The 12362-nt window shown below is 34.0% G+C and overlaps 1 protein-coding gene across 3 annotated transcripts in view; it reads left to right on the forward strand.

The window, feature by feature from the left end:
* Positions 1–5460: 5460 nt before the first annotated feature.
* The window catches only part of LOC111618942 (histone-lysine N-methyltransferase PRDM9-like), a 42177-nt gene continuing 35275 nt past the window's right edge, over positions 5461–12362 (forward strand). For all 3 annotated transcript variants that reach the window (XM_023360567.1, XM_023360568.1, XM_023360569.1), the window contains exons 1-2: positions 5461–5593; positions 9233–9409. In XM_023360567.1, the coding sequence (XP_023216335.1) occupies positions 5591–5593; positions 9233–9409 (180 nt within the window). In that variant the 5' untranslated portion in view covers positions 5461–5590. The remainder of the gene's footprint in view (positions 5594–9232; positions 9410–12362) is intronic.

Genomic DNA, 12362 nt, shown 5'->3' on the forward strand with positions numbered 1-12362 from the left:
TAGAAGAGGTGCGCGTGTTGCAGCTGCGTATCTTACCTAAATCCACACCTCAGTTTCTGAGGGTTTTTCCCAAATAAAACCGAATATCCTTAAATAGTAAAAAGTTTTTTAAGGCATTTTTCTTTCTTTTTGAACCTTCTCTAAATCCTCCAAGACCCTCGGCTTATTTCGCGAAAGAAGTGTAGCAGATTAGAGTGGAGTAAATATTTCAATCTTTTTTCACAAATTAAAGACAAAGTCGCTCTAAAAATATATTTCAGATGATCACCATTTTTACATAGTGTTCTAGAACAAATTATAGACAGCTGGACCTTCTTTTTTTGGGCTACACAACTGCCTACATTTAAAAAAGTTCCTTAAAAAACACAAAAACCAATAAAGATTTAAAAAAGCCTAAAAAGAAAGGTCCAGCTGTCTGTAATTTGTTCTAGAACACTATGTAAAATGGTGATCGTCTGAAATATATTTTTAGAGCGACTGTGTCTTTAATTTGTGAAAAAATAATTTATTCATCCTACGGAAATTCAAATACTTCAATCTTGTCATCGACCCGTTGTTACTTGTCTGTGAAAAGTACAGTATATGGATTTTCGTTCTTCTATTCACGAAATTGTTAAAACGTGACTTAGCGTCATCACTTTTAAATAGCTAAGAGTTAATTTCTCATTACTAATATGATATTAGTAATGTTAGTAATGAGAAATAACTCTTAGTAACGTCTAGTAGTAGAATAAACGGATTATTTGCTTTGTCAATCATTTCTGACACATAATAAAGTAACGATGCCACGTTGTTCCAAAACATTCTCATTTTCTAAGAACATCACGCATTCCATAGTAGGATCCCTACTTTTTCGAACATTAGTTTTAGATCGACATTTTATCGGTTTCAATCTAAATGTAAGAAAAACGACATTAGATCGGTTTTCTTACATTTAAATTGAAAGCAATGACAGAAGGTGGAAAAAAAATTAGCGTGGCCTCGGATTCTATGACAGAAGATGGAATGGAAAAAGCAATAAAAATATCGGGTCCCAAAAACGGCACAATTCTAGGACAAATGTAGCAAATTGGGACTTTGACAGAGCAGTAGAGCATATCGATAGGAACAAAAAAGTCAAAGGAACCATGCCCATACGGGCGACCCTTCGCGAGATATAGGCCCCCAAAAATGCCGCTAATTAGGCAACGCTTTCTATGCCGCCGCCGCTCTATACTGAGCGCGCTTCTATTTCCCTATCTCTAACACATTGTAACTGACGACGGAAAAAGCCAACAAAACAGATTATACACTCACTTTCGGCAGAGTCTCCTTTTCTCGCTACCCGACGACGACTGGCCTGTTTCTGATCTTGTTTAGGAGAAGCCGGGGTAAGACCGCCGGTCACCGCTGCCGCTTCCTCCTCCTCGGCTATGTCCAGGAGGTCGACGACGACGACGAAGATAGGATCGCCCGATGTTATTCGAACAATCGCATATAATCCAGGGTTCGGGTACAAGTATCCTTCGGTAATTAATTGGTAATAATTATGTTAATTTATTAGAATAGGTTAGGTTAGGTTAGGTTAGAAAGTGCGTCCCCACTGAACTGGCGTCCTCTTAATCCATAAGTACCCAAATATCGAATATTTACTGGAATATCACAAATGCTGAATATTTACTGACTTGTACTCCTAACTAATGCGGTAACAAACACCGGCCGAAAATGCCCGAAGGCGGCCTGAAGGCTTATGAAACCTCGGTGGGCCGGGATTAGGTCAAGTGACCTACGAGCGTCCGGCCATTGGCCGCGCGACGGGCCCGCTGCACCTGAACGGCGGGGGGTGGCCGCGTGGCGCGGCGCGCTCAATCTGTGTGGCCGATGGGGGCCGCCCGGAGGGCCCGTCATGCGCAGTGAGCTCCTCGGCCTAGCATGGCTCAAGTATGAGTTCCGAAGTGTTTCTACAGAGCGACCTGGCGGGCCGGTGAGGAGAGAAGTGGATCGGCGCCTGCTGGGACTGGGGTTCGATCCCCGGCTGAGGTAAGAGGTGTAATAAATAATAGATATTTGTATTTACAGGCAACAGATGGCGACTCCTGAAGGCTGCAGGCGGGAGACTCGGGCCGCTGGCCGCGTGTCAGGGGGAGACGCGCGCTGGGGGCTAAGGAAGGGGGAGTTGACGATTTTTTTTCAACACTGAGATGGGGAAAACCGAAAAAAAAAATTTCGGCCACGTGACGCCGTCCCTTTTGGGCTCGGAGTCACGTGACCGGATGTGACGTAGGCGCATCTTTGGAGGGCTATATCTCGCTTAGGGTCGCCCGTACGGGCATGGTCTTTTTGACTTTTCTGCTCACACAGGGGGCTCTACAATTTGGGGGGGACGAAATTTTGCTACATTTGTCCTAGAATCTTGCCCCAAAAACTACTATTTTCATTCCTCAATGCAGAAACATGAAATCGTATTATTCTATAATTTTTGCTGTTTTCTTTCCTTTTTTATTTTATAAAATTACATTTTAATTTGAGGAACCGAATTTGTGGCGCTTTTTCCAAACAGTTATTTTTTGAAGCAAACTTGTTAAATTTAAAATTGCTCTTTACAAACATTTTTAGTCACTTTTAAAGAAGGGAGGTCTTGAACAACTAATCAAAAAATGTTTTGGGGTTTAAACAAATAGCTTTAATAATAATAAAGTTATAGCAGTAAAACGAATTGAGGAGTCCAATGTTGGTTCACTTCTTGTAGTTTTTCCGCGAAATTACTGTATATTGTTTATTTGATTATTTTGTAAATTATTATAGATTCATTAGAAGTTTTCGTTAATCGAATTTCTTTTATTTTGGTTTGGTTTTATTCATATACGGCGACGCGACACAGGCGATATGTCAAGGAAGAATGCCTCTAGAGAGGTCATTTATGAAAAACTGGCCCCAATTTAGATGTTACTAACGGGAAGAAAACTCAGAAAACTCCGCATGGCCAGCCCGTTGGCGAGGCACGACTCTCACAACCAAATAACTATTGTGTTTAATGATTTTATCCATTAAGTTATTGTTGGACATTTTACAGTAGACCCCCCATAACATGGTAGATACTAGTGATTGCATTACCGGTATACCGGTAATGCAATCACTAGTATCTACCATGTATATTAGGAAAATTATTAAATTAGATAAATTCTTAATATACCAGTATATTAGGAATTTATCTAATTTAATAATTATTAGATAAATTCTTAATATACCAGTATATTAGGAAAATTATACCCCGGTAAATTTACCGGTAATTAATTTTTTACCGGTATTTCGGTTTAAAAAAACCTCTTAATTAACTCGATATTTATTTTATTAAAAATCAATTTCAAAGACACTTGTAACTTTTTAGCGAGTAGAGATAACGTAAACGTTCCAATAACAAATAATAATGAATATATCTTCAGTACTTTTGGAATAAAAAGGTGCAAGAGACTTTTGATTTACCCGGTATATATGAAGAAGCATTTCACTAAACTTACTCAAATTATAAGTTCTATGCAAAGTTTGAAAAGTTTTCCACTCGGATTAGTCCAAATTGTTGAAACTTTATATCAGAATCTACGGCAGACACTGTTATAGCCAACAAAAACTTTTATTTTAAAGTTAAATACAATAATATGGCCAACGGCCACACTGGAAAACTCAGAAGCTATATTTTAGGGCAGTTAAAGAACTGTCGTAAAATATAATTTCTGAGTTTTCCAGTATCCAGAAGCAGAAGACACAAAACGAATTCCAAATCAAAACAAAACAGTTGCTATAAAACTCTCGCTCTTATTACAGAATTTCATCGATTGAAAGTTTATTATCTGGAGGAATAATTTGCTAGAAAAACTTAATGTGTAAAAGGGTGAACTTGGTATGCAAACGAATAAACCTGATTCGAAAAACGTTGAATTTGGTTTTCAAAAAATTGAATTTGGATTGAAAAACCTGTATATGCGTTTATAAATATTTCTATTTCATATTCCTTATTGTTCTCAACTGCTATAACAACGATTTCAACTCCATATCCAGATGCAACGTGATTTACTCTCTATACGAGGCCCGAAGCAAAAACCGAGATTATCTCTTTATCTCTTTTTATTTAACAAATTGAGATAATCAACTACGATCTCCTTCAAAATAGTTTCTTTCTGAGTTGACAAACAATTGCATACGATGCTGTCAACATTCAGAGCAATTCTGCAGATCATTTTCTGAGTGTTTCAGAAAATGTCTGGATCCGTCAGTTCACTGTCAGGATCCGTCGTTTTCCTTTAACATCTTTCATTACAAAAGTGGGTTCTTTTGCGCAACGACTCGATCTTTTGGCGGAAGAAGAAGTCGCAGGGAGCCATATCTGATGAATAGGGTGGATGAAGCACAGTGAAGTTGTAATTAGCTAAAATTTGCTTCATAAATAAAGTGTTGTGAGTTGTCGCGTTGTCTTTGTACAATGTCCAACCGTTTCTCAAATTCTGGTCGTTTCTTTCTCGCGAGTTCGCGCAATTTTGTCAAGTTATCAAACTAATACTTCTGATTTATCGTTCGGCCGTTAAGAACCCACTCTGCCATTACAATGCAGTGGATATAGAAGAAATCAATCAACACGGCCTATGCTTTCTCTGCCTTCCGAAAATTGTTTGTACCACTCAAAAGTGCACGAGACGTGCATTCTTCACCGTAAGCCTCAATCAATAATTGATTTTCTGAGGCGGATTTCTTCAGTTTCACAACAAAATTTATGTTAACTCGCTTTTCACTCTCGCTTTCCAACATTTGCCGATCGAGAATAAGAAAACGTATATTTGAACTCGCGTCCACTCCCACTGATTAATTAAAGCGCTGGAGACGAGCCTTGTATCACGGTAAAAAGTTAAAAAAAAAAAAAAAAAAAAGTTTCTAAATTGGTACAATTAGCAATTGAACATTTTTGACATTACATAGAACAATTAAAAATGAAAAAATTTAAGATGGATCTGATGCATTTCCCAATCTCTAGTTTGTTCGGAATCATTTCATTATTTCCACATCCTAACGCAAGATACTGAGACTTTTCCGTCGTGGAAAAAGTGCCAAAACCAAATAAAATAAATAAATAAAAATGGCACGCAAACACTACATTCTGTTTGCACTTATCGACAGAATTTTAAATTGCAAGAAAACTTGTAATTTTAAACCAAACAAGGAACACTTTAATATGATGAAAAACTCTATTTTATGTTTTGTTTTTTTTTTTTTTTTATAAAAATTACGCTTATTACAGATTATATTTTTGGCCATTTAAGTATTTTGCAAATTATATATTTTATACAAAAATTTTATATGTAAGATCCAATAGAATGAAAAAATAAAATACAAATTTACATATACACTTCTGAATTTAATACAGGTTCGATTAAGTTAGAAACATTTATATAAAGTATAGAATTTAGTAAAATTCTAGATACAGTACTTGCAGGTTATCGGGAACAAGCTCGCTCTCACATCTGACAACACTGCTTCTATACGTTAAGTGACAACATTAAAGAATGTTCTGTGTAAAATATATGATGTGATAAACTGAAAAGAAAAGGAAAAAATTCAAAATATGGTGAGAAAACTGCGTCTGCTTTTAATTATTTCTTAGATTATTCCTTTATTCATTTTTTTCTTAAGTCTTTATTATTAATACATTTAGCATTCGTAACTATTGCAGTCTGATTGCCTTGATTTAATGATTCGAGAAGCTTATGATTTTCAGTGTATCATTTATTCATAAAAATTAGTCAGTTTTCGATTTCAAATCAATATCGTTTAAGTATCAAACATAATTGAGTTTTATACATATATGAATACATGAATACTCCTTTATATACTGTATACCAGTCGACCCCCGTATAAGATCATTGATTATTCCGTTTTATCTGAATTACATGTTGTACGAGTCACTTAGATTTTACAAATACGTGTACCGGACTGTGAATGGCTCACATATTTGTAAAATCTAAGTGACTCGTACAACATGTAATTCAGATAAAACGGAATAATCAATGATCTTATAGGGGAGTCGACTGTATTTAAAGTATATTTGGTTATAGCAACATACATGAAAAAATATGTTTTGATTATATATATATATAATTCTCATCATTTTATATTTTTTATTTAACTATAAATTGAAATAGTAAATTTAAGAAAATAATTTTGAAAGTAAAACATAACATTTGAAATAACATTTTAGCATAACAAAAGCAATGAAAGTCTTTTATTTCTTTCCTTCTTCTTCCACTTTAAATTAATATTTATTAAACTGTTTTAATCTTGAAAATGTTGTTATAAAATATAATTTTAAATTTGTATTATGGAAAGTTTGAAAAATTATTTTATTCTCCATAAGAGCAAAAATAGTGTTTGGATAAAGAATATAAATATGTTATAAAGCTAGATATATTCAGAAAGAAAAGAAAATGTTGACATTTGTTTCGAGCCTGTAATAAAATGTGAACGTGTATTGATAATAAAATTAAAATGACAAAATTACCAATGACTAGTTGAGTTGATCGTCTCTGTCAATCTTCAGAATAGGTGACTTTTGAGTATGTTGTCCTCCTTTAGCATCAACCTGAGCAGGATGTTAATTTGTCTACTTTTGAGGTCTATCAAAAATAATTATACACTATCTCAAAAAAAAAATAATTTTATTTTTATAAAATTAATAAAAAATTACTATCAACTTTTAACTTTATATGCATATAAACCATCATATACATAATTAAAAGGTTCTGTTAACACACAAAATATTCAACTCTATATAGCCTTCTAAATATTTTCAATCTCAAAAGATAAGATTGTTTAGTTGAATATATTATAAACACTGCACATATAACCAATATCCAGCAAGAAGAAATTACAAGAAAGTAAATGTTTTCATCCATGTTTAATGGGCATCATTGGACTAACTAAAAAATAAAACAAACAGTTCGAACTGAAAAGCTACTAGGAATAAGTGATTGCTGCCCACTTGTTAAAAGAGAAGTGATGTAAGAGAGGGGGAGGGTTGTAAGATTAAACTTTGTAGATCGACTTCCAAGCAGGTGAAGGAGTTTACATCTCTAAAGTTGATAGCCACATTTTTTTCTTGCTGCTTTGTAAATTTCTAATTATTCTAAATATCTAAGCCATTCTTTGCAGGAGGTGCAATGTAGGAGGCATGCTCAATCAAAATGTACATCTATATTGGGATCTGGATGTACTGTACATTTTGATGTGAGGTTGCAAGGTTGTTAATGTGGTGTTGGCTAGCTCTTACCAGATGGAAGTTCAATGTTCTTTGAGGCAGGCTTTTAAAGATTGTCCTGTAGCATCCACATATTCTACATTGCAGTTGGTTCTGTGATGCATAACGGATAGTATATACCAGGTAGGTGGTGCATATCTGGACAGTCATTAAGTGTTGCAGAAGAGATGACAACTGAGGGACTTCAGAACTTTTGAATAACAGGAAGTTATTCAAAAGTTATTATTTCTGGCAATTTCCTTGTACAGAGCGGTCAGTCTTCTGTCATATGTAACAGCTTTGTATATAGTGTCATGGGAACGTTTGTTAGGCTTGACAGAAGTGGTAGAGGAATGACAACAACGAAGTAGATCTTTGATCACTTTGATGTCTGAGGGTAGCCATGTTGTCTGGCATAGCAGGTGATGGTTTGGAGTTCCTGATTCCTATTTTCAGTGTCAGATGAATGTGTGAAGGCTCAACAAATTAGGGCATTGAAGTCAGCCATCTTGAAGAAAAAAGGATCAAGAGAAGAGCAGGGATGAAGATTGGATGGTGTGTAGGCTTCCTGTAGAGTTTAGTTGAGATTTGTTCTTTGGAAAAGATAAGCTGGAGGTCAAGGAATTGAACTTCTTGTTCACTGTCCTGTTCCAGTTGGAGAGAAAGACTGTAGAGGTTGGTGTAGATTTTATGCAAGAAATCTTGAATACAGAATTTTTGCAGCCACAAGATTAAGAATGTTGTCAAAGTAACATGCATGTAGGAGAATTTGGTAGTTGAAGACAGGTTGGAGGTTTATGAATGACCAGTTTACAAAGGATGCCTTAGAAGGGTACCTTAGGCACATCCCTACTTTGCCAAAAAGTTGTATCTCAAAAGCAAAAAAAAAGTGTGGCATAAGGGATTGGCAAGATCTAGAATGTTAAGATTGTGCTTAGATGAGTCCTGAACATTACTAAGGAGGAAGTTACACAGAGAACAAAAGCAGGATGGATAGAAGGATAGAGACTGGAAGTCACAAAGCATGAAATATACTGGATCTTGGATCATGACATCCTTGAGACATTCAATTAACTCTAGAGAATTGGTGGAGTTAGCCTCACAAGCCGTTAAACACAGATGAAAACATTTGCTTTGTAATTTTTTATTGTTGGATATTGGTTATATGTGCAGTGTTTATTAACATATTTTTGTGTAGATAAATGAATATATTATCATCAATTTTCTGCCAAAATGAAAACAGGTAAAAAGTTATTACAACTACTTGAGTAATTGACACACTGAGTTCATAGATTATAATAAGTACGGTACATTGTATTTAAAGAAGAAGATAAATGCCTAAAAAAGTTAGTCAGAAAACAGGCATTATCCTTTTTTCAGTAGCCAGAGTTTTCACAAGATTCAATAAATATGAATATGCAAAAGATTTTTTTGCCATCCTTTTAAATTTTCAATGAAAGATGAAAATTTTTCATCTTTCATCTTTTCAAACTCCTCTGAAAATTAAGACCATGGGCATAGCGAGGGGGGAGCCTGGGTGGGCACGGCCCCTCCCAGGGAACCTGGTGCCCTCCCCAGGAAATCACAGCCGAAAAAGTGTTGAGTCGATTTGTAAAAACCTAAAGCTAAAATAAAAGTTTTGAATACTAAAAAAAGGTGAACGGCTTGCTCGGTGCCCAATAATGAACAATAATTTGAAATAATTCAATTTTGTGTCAGGTTGGCCTCCACTAGGCCCCCCCAACAACTCTGGCTACGCCCATGATTAAGACCTGAGATTTTAGTTCCCAATTTAAATGTTCTGTATAAAGATGAGACAAGTAATACTGACTCAAATCAAACTGTAAGAAACATAATTCATTCTGTATCTTGAAAATCATTTTTGTGTTCTTGTAAGAATCTGTACAAATAAATGTTTATGCAATATTTTAAGATATTAAAAAATGTAATTGTATTATATTTAACTTTTTTCAGGAGGAAACTAGTTTTTCTACAGAAGCCATATCAAATTTACCTGAAAATCTTTGCATTCGACCATCTGCTGTTTCTGGAAATAAATTTGGAGTTTGGACTACTACAGATATTGCTAAAGATATGATTTTTGGTCCTTATGAAAGTTCAGATAACACAGAAAAAAAATCAAACAGTGAGGTAAATACTAAATTATTGCTTTTGTTTAAAAAAATGTGTGTTTTAATTAAATTTGTTTTGACTGAAAGTGAATGAATATTAAATTAAGACTGTAAAAAATCTTTTATTAGTCACTTTTAGCTTTCATATAACAGAAATAATATCCACAAATTGAATTAAAATTTCAACAATAGTTTCTCATCTTGTAAATTTCTGGTATTCTCTGTGGATTTGCCAAGAAACAACAAGGATAAGATGGATCTTAAGAGAATTCTGGAGTGTATAGTATCCCATTCACTGATGCCAGAGACAATCAGAAAATGAGTATATAGTGCAACAGCACATTTTACTATATAAGTTAAAGTGTCATCCATCTAGAAAAGAATACCTTCTACAGTTTTGGCATTACAAATTATGGATGATACACTTTCTATAAAATGAGATGATATGAGAATAATCAAAACAATAAGAACAAGAAATAGCCTGAAATATCCACAGACTTTACAAATTTATAAAACTAAGATGATGGGAAAGTTGATGAACTTCAAGGATGAAAACAGGCTGTCCATAGCATGGATATTCTTGTATGATATCTCTAAATGTGCCTAGGAGTTGGCTGGATTATATAATTTAGGTGGACAATAATTTATATAACATTTTTTAATTTTGTTTATATCTGTTACAGCCATTTTTGATAGAAAAATATTTTAACCAATCACAATGCTGAGCATAAAACATATAGTTGAATATTCAAGTCATTAAATTTCTTTGTAAGCAGCAAAAAATATTTTAATCGCTAATGTTTTCAGTCATTTTTAATGACCTTCAGGTTACATAAAACAAACTCTAACAATCAAGAACATAATATAAATATTTAAAACAAGGAATGCCAAACATTTCAAATTAAAATTTAGAACAAAGTGCAGTATATAAAAATAAATAAATACTGGATGAAGATATGTATAAAAATAATAATAACGTAGTTTAAAAACAATAAAATAAGTAAAAAATACACAAGAAATAGATATATATGACAAGAGTATATAATAAAAATAGGATTTTATATCATATAAATTTTGTTGATAAATATCATTGAATTTATTTTATATTCAAAACTTTGTGTGGTTTAAAAAGTGTTCTAATTATATTTATTTACTGTTTGACATTATGTTAATTTAGATATATTCTTTCTGTAACAGCCTGATGAGGACTTTAAAAAAAGCCAAAAACATTTGGAATAGTTTAAATTAAAGTATTTTTATATGCTGGTTTAAAAGGTTTGTGTGGGTTAAGGTTTATTCTTTTGTGAAACACTATAGTGCAGAGAGTGAATTTTCATCAATCAACAATCGTATGTTTGTTACAAAGGAGACATAAACATGGCAACATTGAAAGAAAAACTGAATTAGGAAGTGAACATGTGAATAAACCATGCCATTATAGAATACAAGAATGTACTGCTAGTTTTTTTGAACTGTGTAAACTGTGTATCATTGCCTCTGTAACTTGGCCTACTGTCAAGTAAACTGTATAGACAGAGGCTTATCTGAGCTAAACAGTATGCAAACTGAAGTGTTGACATGTGAGATTCTTTTGTTTTTGAATAAATTCAAATTTAACTTGGATGGTCTGACAGAAACTACATTAGATATAGAAAAGGCAAGACATATAACAAGGATTGCTTGACAGTAAAGTTTCAGTAAGTGAAATGATGTGGGGATGCAGTAAAGAGCTTGCAGACTACATTTTATAATTGGGTCTATATATATGCAGTGCAACAGAAAACATCTTATCTGCCAAGTTAATTTCAATAATCAAGAAACAATTTCATGACAAAATCCTGCATTTTCTAGGACAACTCTATGCCATGTTACCATGACAAAATGGTGAATAAAGTATAATGTGCCTTTTCTCTATGGTTTCTTAGTATTATTGTCACTTAAACTAAAACACAAATTATTGTTTAGGTTAAAAAAATTTCCTTTAAGAGGCCCAGATAAGATTTCTACTGGCTGAATACTGGCCTGAAAAAGTCCTACTTTCAATTCTTTCAGTACTGATGAGCATATTATGGGCAAAGAAGAAGCTTTAAAATAAACAGCAACTATAGAAATGTATTAGAAGAGTTTGATGTAGTAGAATCCTTAGAAAGATGGCCCTATAAAATATAGGCAACTTGGTTAATATGAATCATTAGAGGAACAGTAGTTAGTTTGCTTTTATCAAAAATTTGACTACTTTTCAGTTAACAGGATGCCAGAAGACTATCGTGTTTAACAATTTAGCTTACGTGACTCTGCCAGCTTCAAGTAGCCCACTTAACTGTTCATGGAGTACTTGATGTTATATAGTTTTAGGGGCTGTGGGGCTTGTCCCCACCCAGGAGCTGAGGTGTGAACAATAGCGAGCACCAAGGCGCACGTCTACATGCTAAGCATGTAGAATAGGCATTAGAATGATAAATGTTAAAAACTGACCTTTGGAGACAAATATCTCGTGAAGGGTCAACAATTCTGGAGTGGTGTGAAACTCCTCATTCAAAGCTTAAATCTAACTCGTTGCAATGTATATCGGCTGGCGTCCCATTAACTGTAAAGTACCAAAATTTGTATGATTTTCTCAGTCAAGATCAGGGTTGTATAATTTGGGGAGTTAGGGCTTAATAGGTGATTGGCTTTGCTAAATTCTAATACAGTAGAACCTCGATTATCCGGACCTCTATTATCCGGATTGTTCAAAATAAACAAAAATTTTACGAATTTGCTGATTTGCACTTTGCGAATTACGATACTGTTTATGTACGTGATGGAATGCATAACTTTTTTTGTTTCAACAACGTCTTACCCGGAACAGTGGCCGTAAACTCTTAAATATATTTTGCGTCGTAATAAAAATATAACTTGACATACGTATTTATAAATAATTTATTTTCAAATTACATCATTTCTATGACCAAGGGCGGCGTAAGGCATGG

The sequence above is a fragment of the Centruroides sculpturatus genome, unplaced genomic scaffold (assembly GCF_000671375.1).
Source record: "Centruroides sculpturatus isolate CEXI.00-Female unplaced genomic scaffold, Cexi_2.0 scaffold66, whole genome shotgun sequence".
In the NCBI taxonomy this organism is placed as follows: domain Eukaryota; kingdom Metazoa; phylum Arthropoda; class Arachnida; order Scorpiones; family Buthidae; genus Centruroides; species Centruroides sculpturatus.